Here is a 25,932-nt window from a genome sequence, read left to right as displayed (position 1 = left end):
CCAAAAACCACGCCCCGTTGCACCTCCGGCCCGCCCCCGTTCCACCTCCGGCCCGGCCCCGTTCCGCCTCCGGCCCGGCCCCGTTCCGCCTGCGGACCGCCCCCCTTGCGCGTCACCTGACTGCCAGCCCCCCCTGCTGAGCCAACGGGCTGCTCTCTCCCGGAGAGAGCAGCCCAGAAGTCGGTAAGTATGCCACCCCTTTCCTTGTCTGTCTTTCTCTCTTTCTCCTGACTGCTGTGTTGCTCTGTCTTTCCCCCTCTTTTCTCTGTCACCCTCTGTCTCTTCCCCCATTGACCTCTCACCCCCTTTTTTTCTCTCTACCCCTCTTTTGTCAACTACAAACCCCCCCCCCCTTTTCTTGTTTTGAATTTTTTTTATTTATTTTTTTCCGGTTCAGGCTTTGTGCATTTTTTTGATGGTGCACCAACGTTTTTTTCCCACCACTCAGTGGCAAACGCAGGATTTGCATGGGGGGGGGGGTTTCCAGAACTGGGTGGAGCCAATCACGGGGGTGGGGACTGAGGTGACCCAGTATATGCTGGGTCCGTAAAACTAGTGTGTATATATATATATAAATATACACACATACAGTACATGTATATGTATATATCATATGTGTGTGTGTTTATATGTATGTATGTATGTATATACATGTGTATATATGTATGCACATGGATATATATGTACTATAATTAAAATAAAGTAAACTTTTACTGCACTTACAAGTGCCACCAGGAAGACAGCAGGCTGCAGAGGACGCTAGACAGCCATTAATAATACTCATGCAGCTCATGGTGCTCGGAAACCCCCCCTGGGTGCGCCACTGCCACTGTCCTGCTCCCTCACACACTCTCTCCTCCACAGCCTCCTCAGTGTTGTTTACTGTCATTTAAAACCTCCTTCTCTTCCTTTTTCTACGTCTGTAGTAATAACAGTGATTTGTCTTTACTTTGTATCGGTCTCTGCTAGTCTCTCGCCAACCAAATCAGATGCTCTCTATCATTTCTCTGTTGCCTTTTAGGAAATGATAGACAGCATCCGATTGGTTGCTGTGGGCAACATCACCAATTTTCTGTTTTAGTAGTTTTAGTAAATTTACCCCGTATGTCATATCTAGGTGATAGTAAATAATATCTGTATAATAAACAGTCAGTTCTGATGTCATCACTTGTATGTCTGATGTCAAATCGTGTATATTACTATATTATAACTTATGTAGGTAACAATGTGCCTTGTACTGTAACTTATTTTGGATGTTAGAAGTCACCTCGGATTTATGTGACCTGTATGCAAATACTCAGCCAACAACATTGTGCAGAACAACTGATATCCATATAATTTACAATATCGAGTATATTACCTAGCCCATTAACCAAAAATTACAAAGAAAATAACAATGGGCCACTGCACAGTGGCATTGCGTGCCAAGTAGGGGTGGCATTCTTCCCCCTGCACACTGCTGCCGAGCCCCTTAGACAAGACCAGGCCCCATCTCAGTGCCCCTGCGTGTACATACCCCCTGCACACTCCTTGCACTGCCTCCATACTGGTTCCGCTATTATATTCCCAGCCCTGCTAACTTTCCCAAGGCCTCCTTCACACCTGCCCATACACACAAATTACATTTCCCACCATCTAACGGCACCCGGATGGCTCCTGCAAGCTCCACCCTTACTGCGCGTCTAATACAGCAACCAATATTTCCATCTTAGTATTGTATACTTATTTACGGTTAGCTTTATGGTTAATTTATAAATAATTTGTGAGAATTATTTACTTGATACATATATGTAACTTACCACAAGTTTCTTGAAGTTCTCTTTCCCCAGGTACTAAATTATAGACATTAGATAGATATTAACTGTCACATTAAATCATTTTATAAACCACTTCATTCATTTGCAGGTATGTTATCAGTCAGACATGTATGTGTGCCAGTCAGACATGTATGTACCAGTCAGACTCGTCTGTATCAGTCAGACACGTATGTGCCAGTCAGACTCCGCTGTATCAGTCAGACATGTATGTGTTAGTCAGACTTCTCTGTATCAGTCAGACATGTATGTGCCACTCAGACTCATCTGTATCAGTCAGACACATCTGTATCCATCAGACACGTATATACCAGTCAGACTCCTCTGTATCAGTCAGACATGTATGTGTCAGTCAGACTCCTCTGTATCAGTCAGACATTTATGTGCCAGTCAGACTCCTCTGTATCAGTCAGACATGTATGTGTCAGTCAGACTCCTCTGTATCAGTCAGACACGTATGTGCCAGTCAGACTCCGCTGTATCAGCCAGACATGTATGTGTCAGTCAGACTCCTCTGTATCAGTCAGACATTTATGTGCCAGTCAGACTCCTCTGTATCAGTCAGACATGTATGTGTTAGTCAGACTACTCTGTATCAATCAGATGTGTATGTGCCATTCAGACTCCTCTATATCAGTCAGACACGTATGTGCCAGTCAGTCTCCTCTGTATCAGTCAGACACATATGTGCCAGTCAGACTCATCTGTATCCATCAGACACGTATGTGCCAGTCAAACTCATCTGTATCAGTCAGACATTTATGTGCCGGTCAGACTCCTCTGTATCAGTCAGACATGTATGTGCCAGTCAAACTCATCTGTATCAGTCAGACAAATATGTGCCAGTTAGACTCATCTGTATCCATCAGACACCTATGTGCCAGTCAGACTCATATGTATCAGTCAGACATTTATGTACCAGTCAGACTCCTCTGTATCAGTCAGACATGTATGTGCCAGTAAGGCTCCTCTGTATCAGCCAGACATGTATGTGCCAGTCAGACTCATCTGTATCAGTCAGACATGTATGTGCCAGTCAGACTCCTCTGTATTAGCCAGGCATGTATGTGCCAGTTAGACTCATCTGTATCCATCAGACACGTATGTGTCAGTCAGACTCATCTGTATCCATCAGACACGTATGTGCTAGTCAGACTCCTCTGTGTTAGTTAGACACGTACAGTATATGCCAGTCAGACACATATGTTGCAGTCAGACTCATCTGTATCCATCAGACATGTATGTGCCAGTCAGACTCCTTTGTGTCAGTTAGACACGTACAGTATATGCCAGTCAGACACATATGTTCTAGTCAGACTCATCTGTATCCATCAGACACGTATGTGCCAGTCAGACTCCTCGGTGTCAGTTAGACATGTATATGTCAGTCAGTCACAGATATGGATAACTTCATTTCAAACAGAAAAATCTATTATCACATTTACAATGATTCCTGGAGATTTTGAATGATTCCTGGTGAAAATGAACAGTCTTATACAATTATCATAATGTTTATTAATAAGATTAATTGTCTCTCGACAAAATTAACCCAAGTGTGTACTAAGGTGGTCATTCCGAGTTGTTCGCTAGCTGTTTTCGGTCGCTGTGCAGCGATCAGGCAAAAAAATCGCCAATTCTGCGCATGCGGCGCAATGTGCACACGCAACGTACTTTCACAATGAACGATGCAGTTTCACACAAGGTCTAGCGAAGCTTTTCAATCGCACTGCTGGGCGCAGAGTGATTGACAGGAAGTGGGTGTTTCTGGGAGGTAACTGACCATTTTCGGGGAGTGTGTGTAAAAACGCAGGTGTGTCAGATACAAACGCAGGCATGCCAGGGAAAACGCAGGTGTGGCTGGCCGAAAGCAGGGCGTGTTCGTGATATCAAAACAGGAACTAAACAGTCTGCAGTGATCGCAAGCTGGGAGTAGGTCTGGAGCTACTCAGAAACTGCACAAAATTTTTTTTGATAGCTGTGCGATCCTTTCATTCGCACTTCTGCTAAGCTAATATACACTCCCAGAGGGCGGCGGCTTAGCGTTTGCATGGCTGCTAAAAGCAGCTAGCGAGCGATCAACTCGGAATGAGGGCCTGTATGTGTGTACATGTCACGTGGTAGGGAATATACCAGATTGTAAACTCCACTAGGGCAGTGGCCAAATAGTCTCTGTACAGAGCTAGGGAATATGCGTGCGCTATATAAATAACTGGTAATAAATAAATAAGACTATAAAGCTCTGTGTGTGGCCCCTTAGTTGGGCCCTTGAAGCCTCTCAGGTTGCCCATCAATAAACTTTCACAGTCACTTTGTAATGTACACTCACGCCCCTCTCTCCCTGTGCAATCTCTTGTGTATTTCCAGAATAAACCCAATCACCTCAACGTCTTTCATTAGCAGAATCTCCACTCCGCATTTTGCGCCCTTTTCCTTCAGATCGTCGCTGAATTCCTCCATTAGAATGATGATTTTCAGCACTGGGGTTAGAGCTTTCTCACAGTTACTGAGAAGAATTAGAGCCTTGTCGGCTTTGTCGCAGATCACCACGGAGAGGTCAGCTGTAATACACAAAAACGCAGACTGTTATACACAAGTCAATGTAGCCCTCGTCACAGGGGGGGTGTTAAGAGAGGAGGGGGCCTGTATGTAGTCTCTATGCAGACCTCTTCTCTGGAGCATGCGCTGAGTAGACTGAGTAGACATAGCTCCAGGAAAATGGAGACTGCACCATTTTCCCAATGATTTTTTTTTTATTGTGCATGCGCATGTCTACAGGAAATTGGAGTCAGCGCCATTTTCTTGGTGATTTCTGCAGCATCAGTGGAGTTGATGGGCAGTGTGGGACACCCTTGACTCGGGGGCCTGTATGCACTGCACACCCAGCACCGCTGTCATTATGCGCTTGTGTCTGTCACTACTGCTAAAGTCAGAAAAATGGCGGAGACAGGGTCCATGTGAAAAGAAATTAGTAGTTGACTCAGCTGGAATGGCTGGGTTGCTATGGAGATAGAAAATCATGCATTATCAGCTCCTAGATACACTGAGATTGAGCAGTACCATTTCACAGAGAGAATGTTGTCCTGTGCATGAGTGCGCTGAGGGGGTCTACTTACTAAGCCTTGGATGGCGGTAAAGTGGATGGAGATAAAGTACCAGCCAATCAGCTCCTAACTGTCATGTCACAGGCTGGGTTTGAAAGATGAGAGTTTGGACATGATTGGCCGGTACTTTATCTCCATCCACTTTACCTCCATCCAAGGCTTAGTAAATAGATCCCATTATGGCTGGGACTGGTCTTTCTGGACTTTGTAATTACAGAAGGAATCTAACTCGTACGCCTGTAGAGGATAGCTAGTAAGACAAACTGCATTCCTAATAAACTTCTAATAAGTGAGGCCTATAGGTGCCTAGTCCTGCATATCTTAAAGTAAGTGTGGGTACACACCTAGCCAATGTGTACCCAGCCAACATACTGGCTGACGGGCCGACATATCATATCGACGGTACCGTTACACACCAGAATGATGTAATGAACAATGGAATGATCCCTTGTTCCATCCTTCATTGCACCCGGGTCAAATGCCCCGGGTCAAATGTGATGGGCCATGCAGCACGGCTGAGCAGAAGATATTGCATGCAACCCATGGGAACGCACAATCGGGCATATACACTGCCCAATATGCATGATATAGTGTTCCAATTTATCCAGAAACGACATAACGTGCAATATCGGCAAGGTAAGTACCTACCATAAGAGAGATTGTGAGACATATTGCCTGCTACAGTGTTTCAGAGAGTGAGGTATACAGGTACCTTTACATCCTACTCAACCTTGAATTGTGACATATATTGCCTGCAGCAATGCTTTAGAGACTTGTAATATAGGTAGTTATGTACATCACTGGAAGGCTATTTTGGTGTTATCAGATAGAGTAATTCAAGAAATTACCAATAGACATCTTCAGAGCCACATTTAGCCAATGGACCCAGGTTCAACGAACTGTTCCAAATGTGCACCAACGTATCTCTAGTCATAATTCATTAACATTATTTTACTATAAAAAGGATTCCATGTTACACCACTGTCATAGTTAGGTTTGCGCTGTGCATGTGAGTAGCTTGAATGTGAGGAGCGAGTAAAAGTTAAGGGGAGGTGTAGAGGGTGGAGCTAGAGATTCGTATTTGCAGCATCTTATACAGTACATAGCAAGGTAATTCATGCACAGACGGTCAAGGTGTTGGGTGAGGTGAGATATAGTTCAAACTACCTACTGCCTGGATTTTTACTTTGGGGAAGAAAATAGATGATAACAACGCAGCAAGAATTAACTTTATTACTAAGTAGTTTGTTTTAAGAGTAAACTCTTAATCCCAAAATAATTGTTTATTATACTTGTACAAAATGCAGATGGCAAATTCTATATAAGAATTATGAAGGAGAGACAGCCACATATTTATAAGGAAATTTTTGCCCTTGGCTACACTTGTTCTAGAACCTGCCGTGAGTATGTGTCTAGTGTTTGCCAGTGGCTTCTGTAAGCAGAGTTTGTAAATGAGAAGTCGTCTTTTAGTCAGGAAACTTCTTCACAATTTCATGTCAGTCAGACTTACTAAATCATTAATAAATGAACATAAATGTAGCGCTGACACACTGTGATGGATGCATGAGAATAGAAATACTATAAAACAGTGTGACGGTGATACCGCACACTCACCTCTGTTAACGATGAACACAATGGCTTCTGGTCCCAGTGTGTCATAAAGAGGAACCACCACCATAGAGTAGGAGTAACAGGCCAACTCAGCAATCACCACCTGCGCAGGGGAAGAGTAACAGGTGCACAGAGTGTTTAAGGTCTTACTTATATATCACTTTAAGGGAGACTTTCACCTCCCAAATATTTCATATATGAGTTATTAAATGTTTTCTGAACAGCCTCTCTAAGGGGCATATTTAGCAATTATCAGGAATCAGTCCCCATAATTATAATTTCACTAGATATCAGCCTGTCAAAATGACGGAACAACATAACAGTAATGTCAGCACTTGCGGATCTGTGCGGCCGAACGGAGCAACACTTGAATTACTCATTCGGGCGCCATCTAGTGGCCGTTGGCGCGCAAACACTTGAAATCCCCCCATAGAGGTGGGGAGCAGCGTTGGCCTTTTATTATATAGGATATCGCCATTTTATAAGAAATTAAGTAAAACCTAAATGTATTAATTTTCATCGAAAGTACTGAAATTTTTTTATCACATGTCAGCATGTACTGTAAGTATACATAAACATCCTAGTGATATTTGGTGGACCCCCTTCCTTCAAAGTAAAGCATTCATTACCTTCAAACCCAGAAATAAAGACACGGAGACTTGAATTTTGGCAGAAAAATTGCTAGCTATTTATTTGACCCTAACCAATAGCAAACCTGTAATAGAAAATTTTATTAAGATGCCGATCCAGCCGGCATATGGTGGCAGCAAAAAGAACGGCTCTATTAACCTAAACTAACCGTAAAATACTAAAAATTCGAAACCATCCTAATTTTACTACAACTATCAAAAAAACGGTAATAGGTGACAACTCAACCCCCACAGTGACTACCCACCCTGATGGGTGCCCTGCCGCTGCCTTCCCGGACGGGTGGTCAAGCGGCCAATAAGTCGATGGAGGTGAGTGCACCTAAACCACACCAAACTGTAAAACACTACAGCTTACCATACAAATACAAACTGCCGTTCTTTTCCGCCAACAGCGAAAGACTCATCCCCAAAGTCTTCGCACCGCCACCATAACCTACCCTAACTCCTGCAAAACGAAACCCAGATCCTCCAGGAAAAACATCATCCCCTCATTGGATAGATGTACCCCATCAGGCCGAAAAAGGTGACTGTCTCTGAACCGAATCCTAGGGTGGCGAACTACCTTGCCTCCGTGGGACAGTACCCACTTCGCCACCGCCCCATTCACCTTTTTTCGGGCCTCATCAATCTGGCGACCATCCGCCACACCCCTCCAACTCAACCTTGGCACCATCAAGGAGAAAACCAATACGCAATTGGTCCATGCTGCGGCCACACTTGTTAGATCCTGTATCATGGCCCACCGCAGATCCAAGGATGTCCTCTTCCCCAGGTCGTTGCCACCTAGATGGACAACCAAGACCCTAGGGACTCCATGCTTGCTGGCCTGACTGACTAGCCTACTCCTCAGCTCGCTCCACATCATCCCTCGCCAGCCAAGCCATCTAACACCCTGAGCTCTAGGCAACGTCTGAGCCCCCTCCGAGGCCACAAACTTGGCGGCCCAGTATACATAAGAGTGGCCGACCACCCAAATAGCCAAATCGTCTTCAAACCAACTTCAAACCAACCTGAAGAGGGGGAAAAAGGGGGGTAAAATTGATTACTAATAAGTTTCATTAATTGCATTCACCTGAAGGATCTGCCAAAAAGAAAAACTTTTAGTTCTCGATATTGCAGTAGTCACGGCCTAGCCGATCTGCACAATGCTTCTAGCCAATTTGAAGCGAACATAAACACACAATGGGGAAATTCAAATTAAATTCAACAAAAAATAAAACGGGGGGGGGGGTATAAAATGGGAAACACATGTAATAACTCAGCTGGAGGTGAAAGCGTAAAAACCTGCTGAGGGACTTTGATTAGAACTGATCAGCCGAATTGTAGATTAGAATTCAGTCCGTCAAGTCAGGCAAAAATTCGCAAAAGAACTCCAGACCCCCGCTGCCAGCTCATGCCAGCAACGGCGAGTATCTAATCCCTGAGTAGGATAAAAAAAGGGGGACAAACAAACGCACCATACCATAACGCACAGAACTGTAACAACAAGATTATACAAATGTAACTAACAAAACACCACGCGCAATCCGACCTCTCATGCAACGGGGCGAATATATCGTCTGTAACTTGACGACTTCCATCGCCCCCCCGCCTGGATTTCAGTCCCGGAGGAACCCGCCGCCGCAGCCGACGTCGCAGCACCTATGCGAAAGGAATGGGTCCCGAACGCAGCGGGTGGGAGGCCCAAGCGCGCCAAACAACGACCCAGCATCCAACGAAATTGGTATTTCGTCACCAGCAGCCCGTCATAATGCAGCAGCCATGACCCCCTCCTAACGGGTCGCACCGCCACATATTGCACCGCCAAACCTACTGGGCAAACGCTCTCCTCAAGCGCCGGAACCAAAGTGACCCAACGACCTCTCCCCACTTGGTCCGTCTTAGAGCGCCGCAATCTGCATAGCAAGGACCTCTCACCCACCACCACGTCTCCGACCCGCATGCGCGAATCTGTTCTCTTAGAAGGCGCTACCAACTCCGAAACCCTAAAGGCCCCGTGGTAAGCCATTGAGAACGCCAAACTGAACAATAGCGACTCAAACCTGGATGACGCGACTCGCCCAACCGCCGCGATGACAGCCGGCAACAAAGCCGCATCGATGGGCCGCCTCCTGTCAGGTGGCGTCGGCGCAACTCGCGCCCATCCTTTCATCGCCTTCCGCAGAACATCGCTCTTTGTCACGTCAGGGACGCCCCGCAGTTTGCTGAAAAACGAGACGCCAGCCAAGTACCGGGATACCACCGCTCTGGACCTACCCGAAACATACAGCTGCCAAATAAAAGAAAGCATCATCCGATGCCTGCTCTTACCTTGTTGCTTACGTCCTTGAACAAACTCCTCCCACTCGCTCCAAGCTTGTCCGTAAGCCTTGAGCGTGGCTGGCGCGACTGACCGCAACGCTAGACCCTCCAGTCCGGCCCGATCACCTGCCAAACATAACCGGGACAATGAAAACCATGCTCGTCGGCCTCGGGTGCCAACAACCAAAACCTTTCCCACTGCCCTCGCGACAAAGCGTCGGCAATTCCATTCTCCAGACCGGGCACATGCTGCGCGCGGAACCAAAGGTTACTACGCAAGCATGTCAATAGCAACTGCCCCAGCACCCGCAGAACCACCAGCGACTTTGCCCTCTGGTTATTAATCGCATGCACCACGCCCAGATTATCGCATCTAAACAAAATGCTGCGATGAGCCAGCCGATCGCCCCAGACCTCCAACGCCACCATAATGGGGAAAAGCTCCAGAAGCACCAGGTCCTTAGTTAAACCTTCGCTATGCCATTCCGCCGGCCAGGATGCCGCGCACCAAGATCCCTCCAGATAGCAACCGAATCCAGAGGCACCTGCTGCGTCGGTGAACAGCTGCAACCGCTCGCTGTCCACCGCTGGCGCCTGCCATATACACACCCCGTTGAAATCCTCCAAGAACGAGGCCCATACGGCCAAATCCCTTTTTATTTCGGAGGACAAACGCACGAAATGGTGTGGTTTGGCACACCCCGCCGTCGCCCTTTCTAGCTTCCGGCAGAAAACCCTGCCCATCGGTATTACCCGACAAGCAAAGTTCAACATGCCCAGCAAGGACTGCGCCTGCCGCAGCGTGACTTTACGCGACCCCTCGAACCGGCAAATAGCGTCGCGGAGCTTCGAAACCTTGACCCGAGGCAGTCGACACTCTCCCGCCACAGTGTCAATTTCAATCCCCAAAAATGACAAACAGGAGGCCGGACCCTCTGTTTTATCCACGGCCACGGGAACGCCGAAGTGGTAAAACAGAGCTCGGATGCTAAAAAGCAAGTCGCCGCAGCGTGGAGAATTTGCCGGACCCGCACACAGGAAGTCATCGAGGTAATGGGCGACCCCGTGACCCCCTGACGAAGACTCCACGCACCAATGTAAAAACGTGCTAAAACGCTCGAAAAATGAGCATGAAACGGAACATCCCATCGGCAAACATTTGTCGATGAAATACTCCGCCCCAATCCGGAAACCCATAAAACGGAATGAGTCCGGATGCAACGGCAATAACCGAAAAGCTGACTCAACATCAATCTTAGCCATGAGGGCCCCAGTCCCGTAGCTGCGGACCATCTCTAACGCTTTGTCAAACGACTGATACACCACCGAGCAATGAGCCGGCGGTATCGCGTCATTGACCGACGCCCCCGACGGGTAAGAAAGATGCTGAATGAGCCGGAAAGTGCCTGGAGTCTTCTTAGGAACCACCCCGACCGGAGAGATGACCAAGTCATCCACCGGGGGTGATATAAACGGTCCCTCCATCCTGCCCAACCTGACCTCTTTATCCACTTTCTCCCGTAGCACTAACGGCAAGGCTCGGGCAGATTGGAGGTTCCTCTGTGCCCGCACGGACACCTCGCTCGCAACCGGCAAGCGAAACCCAAACTGAAAACCGGAAAACAAAAAATTAGCATCCTCCCTATTCGGATACAAGTCCAACCACCGGCCCATAATTTCCAATTTAATTGGTGTTGGAGCTCTGCAGAGCGGTCCCGCTCGCGGCCTGTCTGGGGTAAGCTTGCTTACCCCGCGCACCCTGCCGACTGCCTTTGAAGCAGGAGGAGGCTGGGTGGGATCCGCCACACTGCAGGCAGGAGTGTCGAAAACGACACTGCTTGCCGAAGGAACATGTCGCGCTGTTAAACGCGAAACATTTTCCTCTTGTGGCGGCTCGCCCCCCTGCACGGACGGCCGACCCACCTGCTTTGGCCAGTCCACCGTCCGCGCCGGACCCCTGGGCGGACGACCCTGCGCGGTGCCCGTCCGCCCCCGGTTTCTGGGGTTCCTCAGCCTGCTGCGAGGTCCGAGTTACCTTGAGCCAGACCTCCACATCCTTGAACCCAAAGTCCATGACCCGCAAACCGTCTTGCTTTTCCCTAAATTCCTGGTCATACCGACGCCACTCAGAGCCCGAGGATGTGCGATGCATGTCGTGTACGAGATGCAGGTACCGGATTACATTCATGTGCTCCTCCGGCCTGTCCTCCAGGTAGCATGCCGCAAATACCCAGAAACCGGCCAGCCAATTATCGAAGGTCCGGAATGCATCATCCCCGATGCCCTTCTTCGCGGCCGCCGCCTTATAATCCTTCTTCGTGGCCTTCGTCAATACAAACACATCCACGAAGTCACCCCTGCGAATCTTCTTGCGGCAGCTATCCCGCAGCCCTTGCATTACGGCAGTGTAGTCGCAGCGAACGACCCCGGGCAAATCGCGGCGCTTCTTGGCCCTACGAGCTTCCTCGCTAAGCCGCTTGCGCCTCTTCCGCCTCTTCTGCTGACCTGCTGCCCGCTTGGCAAATTTCGCCGCCCTCTTCTTCGCCCTAGTAGTGCTACTTACTTCGGACGCCTGCGACGACAGAGAAGATGAAGAGGAGGAAGAAGAAGAATTACGAGAACTAGAGCTCGTGGGGTAACCCGATACCGACTGCACCACCTCACCTGATGCTGTCGACCGCCCCGACATGGAATCCTCTGGCGCGTCCACCTCGACGTCTTCCTCCATGGAGTCTGCCATCTCTAATTCCTCGTGGTCCCCTATAAAAGAAAAAGAAGAGGGGGACCCGGCCCGTACTCGCGGCGCATGCCGAGCCCTACGTGGGGTGGGCGCTGCGGCCGCGCGCCCCTGCCCATCCTGTCCCGGACCTAGTTCCAATTCCGCGGCGGCCGCTCCAAGCTCCCGGCAGGCGCGTGCCACCCGCTACGCCGCTGAGGCCCTCCGCCTGCCGGACCCGCCTGCCCCCGCAGGCGCGCCGGAACTTGCCGCCGCCCTCGGGGAGGCCACCGCGGCTAGCGGCCCCAACGCCTCCACCACTGTGGCCAGGGCCGACGCCAGCGCACCGGAAGGGTCCCGACCGCCGTGAAACCCGGCAACGGACCCCGAAGGACCCCCGGCCAGTGCCTGGGCGCGATCCCGCGCCCGCCGCCCGACAGTCGTGACCCGGGCACCCGCCGCCCCAGCGGGAAAGCGGGGGCACCCCTGTCGGAGCCCTCACTCTCCCCCTCCGAATACGCCTCCTCCCCTTACAGATCAGAACTATTCCCCGATCCTGGGGAGGACCCGCCGCCATGCCAAGCAGCGCGTGCCGCGGCCCTGCGGCCACTAATCCATTCCCTTTCCCCCCTCCTCCCCCGAAAGCCGCTGTATCCCGGCTCCGGTGGAGTGTTTTGGGGAGACAGGGAAAACCGCGGTGCAGCTGCGCGCAGTCGCGCGCGCCCTGCGCCACCCGCGATGGGCACGCGCGCATCCCGTGCGCGCGCCCCATCACCGCTCACTGCCGTGTCCCTATTTGCCTGCCTTGCCCTCTCCTGCCCAGCGCTGTCTCTTAAAAGACAATGCTGCACCCCCCTGCTCCCCCCCCCCCCCGGCCCCTGCCGGACTCCGGCAGCCGGGGAGTTATCAGTGGGGACAGAGGTGCTGGCAGCGCCGCTGCGCGCACCCATGCGCGGCTGGCGCCGCCTGTGGCAAACGTGGGCGCGCGCGCACCTCGTGCGCGCGTCCCACTACTTCCCGCCACGGAGTTCCCGGCCGCCGCACCAGTCACCGCCGCCGCCCGAGGCTCCGAGACAGGCCCCCCGCCCGGCCCTCCCCCCCCGCCCGGCACTTCCACCCGGCCGCGGCAAGGGGGGAGCGATAGAGGCCGGGTGCGGACGCACCGCCTGGCGTCCTCCGCGGCGCGCATGCGCGCGCCCGCGGGCGCCCGACGCCGCCGCTGAATCCGCCGCTCCAGGAGGTGAGGGCCGATGCCCGTCAACCTCCGGGCGGCCTGAACGGACCTCCGGCTCCCCCCGCCGCCCACGCTCGTTAACAGGTAGGGGGGACAAAGTGGATGTGTAAAAACACTCTCACAAATTATGTGGGAAAAATTTCCTGCACTGCAGCACTCACCCATAAGGCAAATCACCACAAGAGAGAACTAAAATGGCCTCACCTTCCCTATATATATTAAACCCTCCCCTTCAAAAAGGCTGTACTTTCCTCACAGCTAGGTCCACCCCTCACCAGATGTTTAACTCTTTCCTTTCCTATGCAGTCAATTCTCTCTCCTTAGGTGGACATATTTAACAAAACAAAATATGCATTATTTGCAGTTAATAGATGACCCGTAGACAGTTTACACACATTAAAGAACACACAATACCTAAAAGAAAGCACATAATAAACACAAAGCCCAAGGCTAATACATTACATACAGCTAAACTGTGTATTACTTGGCGTAAAGTTGCCCAAACAGTTGGAGAAGCACAGCTAGCTTCCTGAAGTAGATATTAAAGGTTAATGTCAATGAAAACAAGTAATGATGATCATTTTGCTGGTGACTGAGGGTTGCTTGAATAACTCCTAAAATTTGAAATATGACTTGTGCATGAAATTGTCTGTTAGTAACTCAAAAACCTGCTGCTGCTAGTTGACAGATATCATTTGAATAACTGACAGTCTTTAGCCACAAATATACAGTAGCTATAGCAACAGAATGTTGGCTGCAGTATTTCTTTCCCAGATTACAGTCCTGGCTTTGTAATATTCACACCCTATCTGTCAAATGGTAGCAACAGTGTATTTCTGAGTTATCAACAGGTGATTTCAGCCAGAAGTCCTATTTTATGTATCAGGAGTATTTTCATAATATATATATTTATTTTTTTAATGAAGTAACATTATTTTTCTCTGGTGTTATTCTGTGAAAGCACAAGCTTAGAGTCGGGTATTGAATTTATTGTAACAGACAGGTATTTCTGACTAGAACATGAGAAGTGATAAGTATAACGTATTGGAGATGTGCAGATAAATTAAATTCCCACTATTCACAGGTTATCAGGTAATAAGACCCCATGACTGCGGCTGGATCATTTACCTCTGGGCGGTTCTGGGAGAATACTCCAATGTACTGGTCCGGGGAGGGATTACATCCTTTTTTTATCAGTCCGGAACCCAGGAATTCTGCTCTGTCTGCCACCTGTAAAACACCTCAATTCTGATTTCTGTTGTCTGATGTAACAGCGGTAATGTCTATGGAGGCAGAAAGTGTTATCCCAAACTCATGGCTGTATGTAACACTTAACGCACAAAAATATTGTTGTCAAAATGATGTAAAATAATGTACTAAACAATAAAAAAAAGTAAAAAATAAATAAAAATATAATGCATTTATTACACGTTCTCAATTAATAACCTAAAACATCCCGCGCTCGGTGGATCTCACCTGCTTGTACGTCATCCACTGGTAGGGTTTTTTTGGGCTCCTATATCCCAAGCAGTTGCCATTCCCTGCAATCAAAAACATTTTTGTAACACATTCAATTAAACCGTAAGAAGCAACACCTATATACAGTGCAATTTTATTCATAACTATGTCATGAGACTCGGAACATAAAGTGACATAGAAGTCTGGAATTACACCCAGTAGACGCACAGTAGTATATGATTCTTATACCCCACCCTGCATATACAGAGCATGGTTTACACCTGAAACTCCCCCCGTCCCCCCACCCTATATATCTGACTCTTGTAGGGAACAGCCCTTGGTACTTAAAGCTTCATTCTATTCTTTAATCACATTCCTTTCTGTGGCATTGCTGGAATGGTCAATGAATAAAGGGGGTCATTCCGACCCGTTCGCGCGCAGCGGTTCTTCGCTGTGGTGCGAACGGGTCTGTAATGCGCACGTGCGACGTTGCCCGGCGACAGAGGCTCCCCGTTTTCGGGGAGTGGTAAGTAAAATGCAGGCGTTTGGAGGGCGGATGTCTGACGTCAAAGCCGGCCCATCATCGCTGGGTCCATCGCACTGGGTAAGTAGGTCTAGGGCTACTCTTGTTTTGAGTGAAATTTTTTTAGCTTAGCAGGGCTGCACAAGCGATCGCAGCCCTGCTATGCTAAAATACACTCCCCCATAGGCGGAGATTAGTTGATCGCACCAGCAGCAAAAAGTTGCTTGGTGCGATCAACTCGGAATGAGGGCCAAAGTGACCTCTCATCAGCTGACCACGTATAAGTTGCTCTTGTATTTTCCCCATTCATTTTTCATTGTTAATGAGGGTGTGGTTCATTGGGTCGACCCTAACTGGGTCGACAGTCTTTAGGTCGACCATTATTGGTCGACAGTGACTAGGTCGACACCTGAAATATGCTGACATGGTCATTAGGTCGACACGTAAAAGGTCAACATGGAGAAAGGTCGACATGAGTCTTTTTTTATTTATTTTTTGGTGTCATTTTCTTCGGAAAGTGACCGGGAACCCCAATTAGTTCACCGCGTCCCCTCGCATGACTCACTCCGCTGCGCTCAGCACAGGTTACTATTCCCAATCATAGTCCACATGGATCGTTTAGTATGAAAAAGTTAAAAAAATTAAAAAATTTGTAACCTTTTCATGTGCCAGAGCCCAGACTTGAATCCGATTGAACATCTCTGGAGAGATCTGAAAATGGCTGTGCACCGTCGCTTCCCATCCAACCTGATGGAACTTGAGGGTCGCTGCAAAGAGGAATGGGCGATACTGCCCAAAGATAGGTGTGCCAAGCTTGTGGCATCATATTCAAAAAGACTTGAGGCTGTAATTGCGGCCAGAGGTGCATCAACAAAGTATTGAGCAAAGGCTGTGATATGGTCCACCTAAAGAACATATCGACCTAAAGCATGTCGACCAATAGTGGTCGATGTAATGACTGTCGACCTAAAGACCGGATACCGTTAATGAAATAATTGATGTATGTCATCTTTATCCTTTATACACAGCGGTAACATTACCCCATATATCACGCTGTAAATCATATAACGTACGATGTGGGTTTTCCTTACCTGACACTCGGAGTCCCCTCATGAAGACCTCATACAGGGTTTTAGCATCTTCATAGTAGTAACTGTAGAGTTTCTCGTCTTTTAATAAAGCGCATCGCCGAGCCCCGCCCTGGATTTAAAATACAGAATATAGAAGTATATCGGGAACCTCTACAAAATGTTCTGTCACATCAACTTATATTTTAGGATTAGTTTTTTATTTATTTCCACAAATAACAAAATATGAATTTTTCCAGGACATTTTAGATTGGGACTTTTAATTCCTGATCCCACAACATATGCAAAATGTGTACAAAAAAATAACACGTCATAGGCGCATATTGATTACTTAATGGGTTTTAGACGATAGTTCTTATCGCCACATGTTGCGGCAGTAATAAATGTAACAAAATCACATTCGGAGACGGGCTGGTAATAGTTAATGTGATCACTTTACTTCATGGTCTTCAGACCACCTATAAATGTTGCGTTCTTTAGCCTGTAGATGCCTAATGCTATCTGAAGATGGTGTTATCTACCGGGGCCAAGCTACTTCAATTCAGCATTTTGGTGACCCCACAGAAACCTATGGAGGCTGCTCTTGCAATGGAAAAGCACTAGGCCTGGAATGAATGACTTTGCTTTTGGACAGGCGTCACAAGGAGTAGAATCATTACCTGTGTTCCAATAGATTGTTTGTTCAGGTCTATGGGTGGGTAGACTGGCTTGGGTCTGGTGAGAACATAGATGAAGGCTGAAAGTCCAATGGTGATGAGGGTGACAATAGCCGGGGTGGAGAGAGGCGTGAACAGGAAGCTCAGGCAACACAACATCTCAGCAACCTATAGTGGGGACAATGACATATAAAATATGTGACACCCAGGTAAGTATGGGTGCAGGATTGTAGTGGTTCTCTTCCGATGATAGGAATTACTCTGGTTATCTTCAAGGTTATGGTTAATATACTCCAAACTAATTTAAGTAAATGCGATTACCTCAACAACGTTTTGCACAATAAGAATTAGTACAATTCATAAAATTTCCAGATAATTGGCATACAGTACACACAAAGATATAATAATATATTTCACAGAAACAGGACAAGATCTATCGACTCCACAGTACTTGGTAAGTATTCATACGTCAACGTTTTCACGTTTACCAATTACAATATTATAACAATTTAGATCCAAGCTAACGTATTAATTCAAGTTTACAACATTAGCTACATTTGTCTCATGGACAATCTTCCATTAAGTCCATTAAATATACAGTAACTACGGGTTAAAATAGTTTCTATTTCAGCTTTCCTACAGTATATCAAGTCTGATAAATAAATTAGTACTTCCAAAGCATAGCTGACCGGCTAAATCTGTACGGGTGGTGCACATACAGTTGAGTTAAAGTTTCCTTGTGATCTCATCTGTATTATTAAACCAGAGACAATAGTTTCCAGCCTGCGGAAATATTTCCTTTAGCAAACGAACAGCTTGAAACTTTAATTCATTAGTATCTTAGCCATGGTTGCACTTTCTGCAGTTTAACGGTCATTTTAGCAACAATGTTTATTGGTTAGGTAACAGTTACTGTGTAGCATCTCCTATAAAGCCCCTTTCACATCTCCAATGCCCGGTCCCATAATTCACTCTACACTGAGGTAACTCCTATGCACTGAATAAGGTCCAGGACTAAATAGTCACTCACTGACAGCTGCGCTTACTGTATCCTCACTAAATCCCAGTCTTCAGGGGTATTTCAATCCCAGCTGAACCCTGCACTTCATGGGTAAACAGTTCTCCAGCTGCAAGAGTATACTTTATATTCACACACTTTTCATACACAGGGCCGGTTCAAGGGCGCAGAGCGCCCCGGGCAGGAAAGGGGCGTGGCCTAATAAGGGGGCGTGGTGAGTCACGCCCCCTGTACATTGAAAGCGCCGCTTGAATGCTGAGCGGTGCGCGATGACGTCATCGCGCACCGCACAGCAAAAGGTCCTCTCCACGAAGAGAAACTAGACGCTATGCGTCTAGTTCCCTTCGTGGAGAGGACCTTTGCTGTGCGGTGCGCGATGACGTCATCGCGCACCGCTCAGCAGTTACTCTCCACGAAGGGAAACTAGACGCATAGCGTCTAGTTCCCTTCACAGGAGGCGCCGAGGACGGGGACGGCAGCGGGCAGCGGAGGCGGACGGGGGACACAGCGGGCAGCAGTGGCGGATCTTGCCACGGTGCGGCGCCCTCCGGATGGCGCCAGCGCCCTCCGGAAGGCGGCGCCCCGGGCAAAAGTCCTGCTTGCCCGTGGCAAGAACCGCCACTGTTCATACACTATTGCCGCAAAGTAGGTTGAGGGCAAACTTATAGGCTGTGACTATCCTGCGCCTTATATTTTCTCTGTCACAGAGCTCAGTTTACAATATTTTTTAACAGGGTCGGACTGGCCCACAGGGGAAACCACCGGTGGGCCCCACTCCTTCCTCTAGGGATCAGGTTCCAGACTGTGCACTTGTATTATACATGGTAGATATGTTGCATTACACTGCACAAGACTATTGTGTATTTCAAGCCTTTGTGGAGGCAGGCCACACCCCCTTTGTAGACTGACCACACCCCTGAGTATGGGCCCCTATCACTGCATTCCCACGGTGGGCCCTTCATACCCTAGTCCGACACTGTTCTTGAGTACAACACTGGGAGCATGACTGTCACTGGAGAGAGACCCCAGACCTAATATAAAGGGTCTGTTAAGTTCACTTTAATTGGGTGGCTCTTAGCACTAACTAGAGTAATTATTCCTCTCCCCTGAGTTTGTCCTGCTTGCTTGCAGTCTCCGTGGCCATTTTACTCAGCTGCTGGGAGGAGTTATGAGTCTCACCGCCCGCCTGATAGGGGAGTCCGCCTCCCGGTCCACCTCTTTTAGTAAAGTACTGCCTTTGGCAATGCCTGCATGGACACGCTGGAGACTAGGTGCACCACCGGAGACCCCCGCTGCCAATTTCAGTACACTCAGCCTCCTGTCTAGCACCGCAAGTCCCCGGAGACCAGGGGACACCTTGCAGCCCATCTCCGCTCTTCTTCTCCATAGTCCAACTGCCACTAACGGTCAGTGCAGCCCCTTTTATCTTCTTCTCTCCCATAAGCCTCCACTGCTGCCAGGGACCTCAAGGTGTTGACACCGCCCACTGTCACCAATATAAATGGAGCATGCAGCACAGGACACTTTATACATTATTACTTTAAATAAATACACATGAGCTGATGGTAGTGGGGTGCCACAAATATTAGCTGGTCATGTGGTCAATGGCTGGTCATGTGACCAGCAGTGCTTGGCGATATTTACCCATCTACTGAATAGATTTCGCATGTCTAAGTCATGGTGGACAACAGGGACAATTGCAGTCATAGTATACATTTACCCTGCTCCAATAGAAGGATGACTGAAAGGATGGCATGTAACCGGCAGCGGCGAGAGTTCGGGTATGTAGCCTTGAGATTTAAAGCAGCATTTTTTCTAAGTCAAGACCCGGTTGGCTTTGACTTTAAAAATCATTACTGCTTTAAATTTAGAAGCTACACTGAGGAGCTCTCGCAGGTGTCCGCCACTTGCACGTTTTAGGTTTAGGGCTATGTCTTCTTCAGCTAGTCACTGTCATTAATACCCCTGCTTTACACTCCCTTATGCATTTGGTCTCCTGACTTCTTAGCCCCGTCTCATTAACAGTCAAAAACTTCTCTACTGTCTGAGGGCCTTCTTCAGGTTGTTAGCAAACCAAAAAAAGTTAGCAATTGGGCAACACCATGTGCACTTCAGGTGGGGCAGATGTAATATGTGCAGAGAGAGTTGGATTTGGGTGGGGGGTGTTCAAACTGAGATCTAAATTGCAGTGTAAAAATAAAGCAGCCAGTATTTACCCTGCACAGAAACAATATTGTCACGATCCGGGTATCTGGACGCCATTACTTGCCTTTCAGATGCCTTCTGAGGCTGGCTCAGCGTTCCAGGGCTGGATCTCATCTGTGTTCCTGATGTCCACACTATGCATGTCCCTCCTGTCACTCTGAGACGCTGTCACAGCGGCGCCATGTTTGAATCTAGCATGGCGTCTCCCGTCCTCCGCCGCCGCTCCTGTGTTACAGTATGCAGGTTGTCAGAGTGGTGCCCCATGCCTGCCGCGGCCTCCAATGTCATCCATGTGTCTCAGGGTGCAGTTGTCAGTTTGGCGTCTCCTGTCCTCCGCGGCTGGCGCCGCCATTACTGTTATGATTCCACATGGTTTTCCAAACCAGCTTTCCCTCCAAGTACTAACATGGGCGCAGCCATGTTTGCCTTAGTCACATGTCCAGTCTCCACCAATCTGCTACACAGTGAACCTGCATGATTGGCCAGCCAATGCCTGCCCTGCAGCAGGTATAAGTATCCTGTGCCTGAACCAGGAAATGTTCAGTGCTTTGAATGTCAAACCTTGTTCCAGTGTCTCTTCCCTGTGGTTGTTTTTCCAGGTTCCAGCTCCTGTCTCCAGCAGCTACTACGAGACCCGCACCAGCCTTCCATCTTGCGGTGCAGCCTGACTCTGCAGCCCTCCGTGGCTATTCCAGCTTCCAGCTACTATCATCTGCTTCCAGCGGTCAGCTTTCAGCAGTATTCACTTTCTTCAAAGTACCGGTGTTACTCCAGCGGATCCCTACTTACCAGCAGTATCCACTACCACCGGTAACCTCTACACTACTCTCCTGTTTCCACGCTCCCTAGCATCTTACAGTATCCACTCCGTGTCTTCATCACCTGTCTGGTTCCATCCAGCATCCACTCCGTGTCTTCATCACCTGTCTGGTTCCATCCAGCATCCACTCCGTGTCTTCATCACCTGTCTGGTTCCATCCAGCATCCACTCCGTGTCTTCATCACCTGGCTGATTCCATTCAGCATCCACTCTGTGTCTCTACCACCTGGCTGGTTCCATCCAGTATCTACAACAGTCTGTTCAAGTTACCAACTACATCTATACCTCCACTGGCGTGTTCCTCGGCTATCTTCACTACTACAGCCAGGCCTGGTAAGGTTAATCCATCAAGGGACTTTAACATCTATTCCTTAACCTACCAGTGCTCTGTGATACCTTCCATGGTTACAAGTGATCCAGGAACTGTGTTATATGCCACTTGCTTTTATCAACTGTGAATACTGTTGTTATACACGGAGTCTGTTAATAAAACCTTTTATTGACTTTTAACCTGGTTGTCATGGTCACACCTTCGGGTAACCTTTTACACTTACATGTCCAGGGGTCTGATTAAACCCTCCTGGTTTAATTTCATTCCAGCCCCTACAACTGAGGCTTCCTCCTGTCAGCCAAAACCCTCAGTTGTGACAAATATAACCCACCCAAATCTAACTCTCTCTGTACATGTTATATCTGCCCCCCCCCTCCCCTTGCAGTGCACATGGATTTGTCCAGTAGTTAACTTTTTTGGTTTGCAAACAAACCTGAATGAACCCCCTAATTCCTAACATGACAAAAATAGGACCATTTGCATCTAACAACCGTATTCTCTCTCTCTCTTACTTTTTCTCCTCTCTCTCTCTTTATCCGTCTCTTCTCTCTCACTCTCCCCTCTTCTTCTTCTTCTTCTTCTCTCTTTATTCCTGTCTCTTTTCTCTCCCCTCTCCTCTCTCTTTTCTCTCTCCTCTTTCTTTATCTCTGTCTCTCTCCCTCTTTCTCTCTCTTCCTCTCTCTCTCTCCCTCTTTCTCTCTTCCTCTCTCTCTCTCTCTCTATCTCTATCTCTCCTCTCTCTCTTCTCTCCCTCTCCTTTCTCTCTGTCTCTCTCTCTCCCTCACGCTCCCTCTCGCCCCTGAGCCTCTCTCTCTCTCTCTTCTTCTCTCTCTCTCTCTGTCTCTCCACCCCCCACTCCCCTCCTCTCTCTCTATGCTCCATCTACAGGGAAACATATTATATGTGATCACTCAACCAAGGTTCCCAGCAAACAATGATTTAATCTGCAAATATAATAAAGGCTTTTAATAACACGGCATTTAATGGCCACACCAGCCAATCAGGAATAGCATTTTATCTGTGTTAAGCAAGTTAGGCCATAAAATAAAGTGTCTGAGGTGGCACGTTTAGTGCAATTGTTATACCCGCAATAATAGTAAATCACCATTATTGTCTGGAAGCATCTATTACTTTACACTGGAGCTCTGCTTAGCTAAGTGTAGTCACTAACCAGCAGAGGAACATGCCTGATACAATCAGAACCATAAATGGGTAACAATGCACCATGGACCGCCTCCCCCACAGCTAATGTGACATCATGAGGTCACGAAGAGGGGGCTAGGTCACTGCAGACACCCGGAAGCTAAGCTAGGAGTGACTATCGGTGTGTCCACCATTAATAGTTACCATCGATGATGGACTGACAAACTATGACAAACAATGCAATGGGTAACCATTGATGGTTTCACCAACCTATGGTTAGTTCCTGTGCTTTCACTGACTGGCCTGTGGGCCAATCAGAACCTGGAGGTAGGGCTTTGCTGCTGTTGAGGGGCAGAGCTATGTTCTGTGTCCGGGCACCTTGTAGAAAATAAAGAGCCATCGGGTGGTTCTGTACCATCGATGGCGGGAAATCATCTGGTTCTGTGAGCATCTTTTGCTGCAAGCCAAAATACAGGTGCCAAAGAATAGCAACAGTGCTGCCCCTTCAGTCCAATACCCCGGGCAGCGGTTCCACTAGGACACCCCTATATACAGCCTGGCATTCAATTAATCTTACAGGGTGTTACCAATCATTTGTATGATTACTATCCTAACCACCTCCAATTCAATTAAATACAACTGAAGATAGCCAACCAAATGCCAACTGATGATAGCGTTAGCTACTGGAGCTGGACGATGAAGCACAATTGTACGTGGGCTGTGATGTGCACCGATGCTACGTTACATGTCGGATAAATGGGCAACTTATTGTTTTTGGAGGAGAAATATTCTTAGGTAGGATCACTATGTGCCTCATGCCTCAGTGATGTCACCAGCGGCTACCTCGGCTGTGGGTGCCAGGTGCGCTTTAATGGTAAACACGTAGATCTGACTGATCTGATTTGGGTTATGTGCCTGGACGCTGCAGCATGTGTGAACATGCAGCGTAGCAAACAGTTGATGCCAATTAAAATGTGAGATTTCCAAAGTGCAATTAAATTAATTAACAATGTACATCCAAGGTTAGGTTCAGTTCATGCCTTTCCGATTGTTCCACAAACAAAACAAAAATAAGCTGGTTCAGTGGTACGTTTTCAATAATATTCTGCACCCGTCATTCGCCGTACCGAGGTCACACCAGAGGTGTAGCCATGGCACCCGGAGCAAACTCACCCCCCTCCCCATATATAATCAAACACATACCCATATACACATTGCACCAGGTAGCCCCATATACACATTGCGGCAGTTAGCCCCATATACACATTGCGGCAGTTAGCCCCATATACACATTGCACTAGGTAGCCCCATATACACATTGCGCCAGGTAGCCCCATATACACATTGCACCAGGTAGCCCCATATACACATTGCACTAGGTAGCCCCATATACACATTGCGCCAGGTAGAGCCATATACACATTGTGCAAGGTAGCCCCACATAAACATTGCGGCAGGTAGCCCCACAGACACATTGCGACAGGTAACCCCACATACACATTGCGACAGGTAGTAGTCCCACATACACATTGCGGCAGGTAGCCCCACATACACATTGCGGCAGGTAGTCCCATATACACATTGCGGCAGGTAGCCCGACATATACATTGCGACAGGTAGACCCATATACACATTGCGCCAGGTAGCCCTTACCTACACATTTTGCTAGGTAGCCAGGAAAGAGTGAGAGTGTGTGTGTCTCACACTCCCTGCAGCTCAGGGACTCTCCGCTCTAGGCAGCTCCAAGACTCTCCGCTCCCCGCAGCCCTGGGACCCGCTGCTTCGCACCTCTACTCCCCGCAGCACCGGGACCTGCTTCTCCACTCCCTGTAGTGCCGGGACCTGCCGCTCTGCTCCTCCACTCCCTTTAGCTCTGGGATGTACCACCGCCCTCTGTCTGTTTTGGCGCCTGGAGCTTGCACTCCACCAGAACCACCTTCCCTACGCCCCTGGATCACACTACCTTCCTTCTACGTGCCAAACTCCCCCCCCCCCTCCCCTCTAACCCTCCAGCACCTTAATTGTCTATTTGTGTTTTCTTATTAATTTTTATTTGTTTTACATTTAATTACTACTGATGGGGGTGAGTGCACTTTATAGCAGAACTGTTTGTTCCTCTGATGCAGTTCAAATCACAGACTTCCCAATTGTCCCGATTTTTGTGGGACAGTCCCTTTTTTTGGGGACTGCCCCGCTGTCCCACCCGTGGGCCGCAGTGTCCTGTCAGTGTTAGCAGAGCAGTGGTTAATAGACGCTGTGCGCATGCGCACAGCGTCTATTCACGGGTGACAGAGGGAGAGGGGGCATGCCAGCAGCTCACAGAGCTCTGGGCATCCCCCCATAGTGACGGTAAAAGGAGGCGTGACTTGCGATCGCGGCTCTGCTGTGAGGCCACGCCCCCTTTTCGGGCACACGCTTCATGTGCGACAGGGTCCCTCTTTACAATTTTAGGAAGTTGGGAGGTATGAAATCAACATGTTTATCAATAACACTGTGCAGGCTGATGTTTGACTATCTAGGGGCAGATGTACTAAACCTTGGAGCGAGATAAAGTAGAGATATAAAGTACCAACCAATCAGCTCCTACTTGTCATTTTTAAAACAGCCGGTAGCATGGCAGTTAGGAGCTGATTGGCTGGTACTTCATCTCTCTCCACTTTATCTCTCTCCCGGGCTTAGTACATCTGCCCCCTAAATCTGGTTAGTAGTGGAAGTTTTCTGACTTATATTTAAATGTTTCTTTACATTAACATATGTGATGTGTAGTAAAATATATCTTTGCCTGGAGCCTTATGGGCCCCACACACTTGCAGATCTCACTGAAAGATATGAACGATCTCATTCATTAATGAACGAGATATCGTTCATATCTTTCAGTGTGGAGGTACCAACGTTCACCGTTGGTGCCGACCTCGTTCATACCTGCAAGCAGAGCCGGCCATAGGCATAGGCAAACTAGGCAATTGCCTAGGGCATTTGATATGCCTAGGGGCATCAGCAGCTTCTGCTGATTAAAATGATATGCAACATGCCTATATTCTGTGTGTAACATTTCATATGCAGATACAGCCACAGTCTCACACAGTATATAGGCATGCTGCATATCATTTTAATCAGCAGAAGCTGCTTGTGCATCCTAGCCACATAGCAATGCAAATAAGATGCATTTTCATTAAAAAAAAGGAGCCGACATTAGCATTGAGGCAAGATTTATGAGGACACATCTGTATCCAAGCAGAGGCAGAGGTCACAGTGTTAGTGGC

At 48.3% G+C, this 25,932-nt stretch overlaps 2 protein-coding genes across 5 annotated transcripts in view; one reads left to right on the top strand and one right to left on the bottom strand.

Moving 5' to 3' along the window:
* Nucleotides 1–25,932, bottom strand: part of ACSL5 (acyl-CoA synthetase long chain family member 5) — a 93,788-nt gene that overhangs the window by 43,543 nt on the left and 24,313 nt on the right. For 2 of the 4 annotated variants that reach the window (XM_063962566.1, XM_063962569.1), the window contains exons 2-8: nt 17,156–17,320; nt 16,500–16,608; nt 14,904–14,968; nt 14,556–14,657; nt 6,530–6,629; nt 4,194–4,372; nt 1,800–1,832 (exon numbers count right to left, since the gene is read on the bottom strand). In XM_063962566.1, coding sequence (XP_063818636.1) covers nt 1,800–1,832; nt 4,194–4,372; nt 6,530–6,629; nt 14,556–14,657; nt 14,904–14,968; nt 16,500–16,608; nt 17,156–17,311 — 744 coding nt within the window. In that variant the 5' untranslated portion in view covers nt 17,312–17,320. Of the gene's footprint in view, nt 1–1,799; nt 1,833–4,193; nt 4,373–6,529; nt 6,630–14,555; nt 14,658–14,903; nt 14,969–16,499; nt 16,609–17,155; nt 17,321–19,349; nt 19,583–24,322; nt 24,619–25,932 lie in introns of those variants that run through there. The other 2 variants (XM_063962568.1, XM_063962565.1) reach the window with 2 other exon arrangements.
* Nucleotides 25,004–25,932, top strand: part of LOC135057435 (guanylate cyclase 2G-like) — a 213,686-nt gene continuing 212,757 nt past the window's right edge. Inside the window, exon 1 of the mRNA XM_063963329.1 lies at nt 25,004–25,131. The gene's annotated coding sequence lies outside the window, so the exon portion shown is untranslated. The remainder of the gene's footprint in view (nt 25,132–25,932) is intronic.

The sequence above is a fragment of the Pseudophryne corroboree genome, chromosome 3, assembly GCF_028390025.1.
Source record: "Pseudophryne corroboree isolate aPseCor3 chromosome 3, aPseCor3.hap2, whole genome shotgun sequence".
Lineage (NCBI taxonomy): Eukaryota > Metazoa > Chordata > Amphibia > Anura > Myobatrachidae > Pseudophryne > Pseudophryne corroboree.
This window is presented reverse-complemented; position numbering and strand designations above follow the sequence as displayed.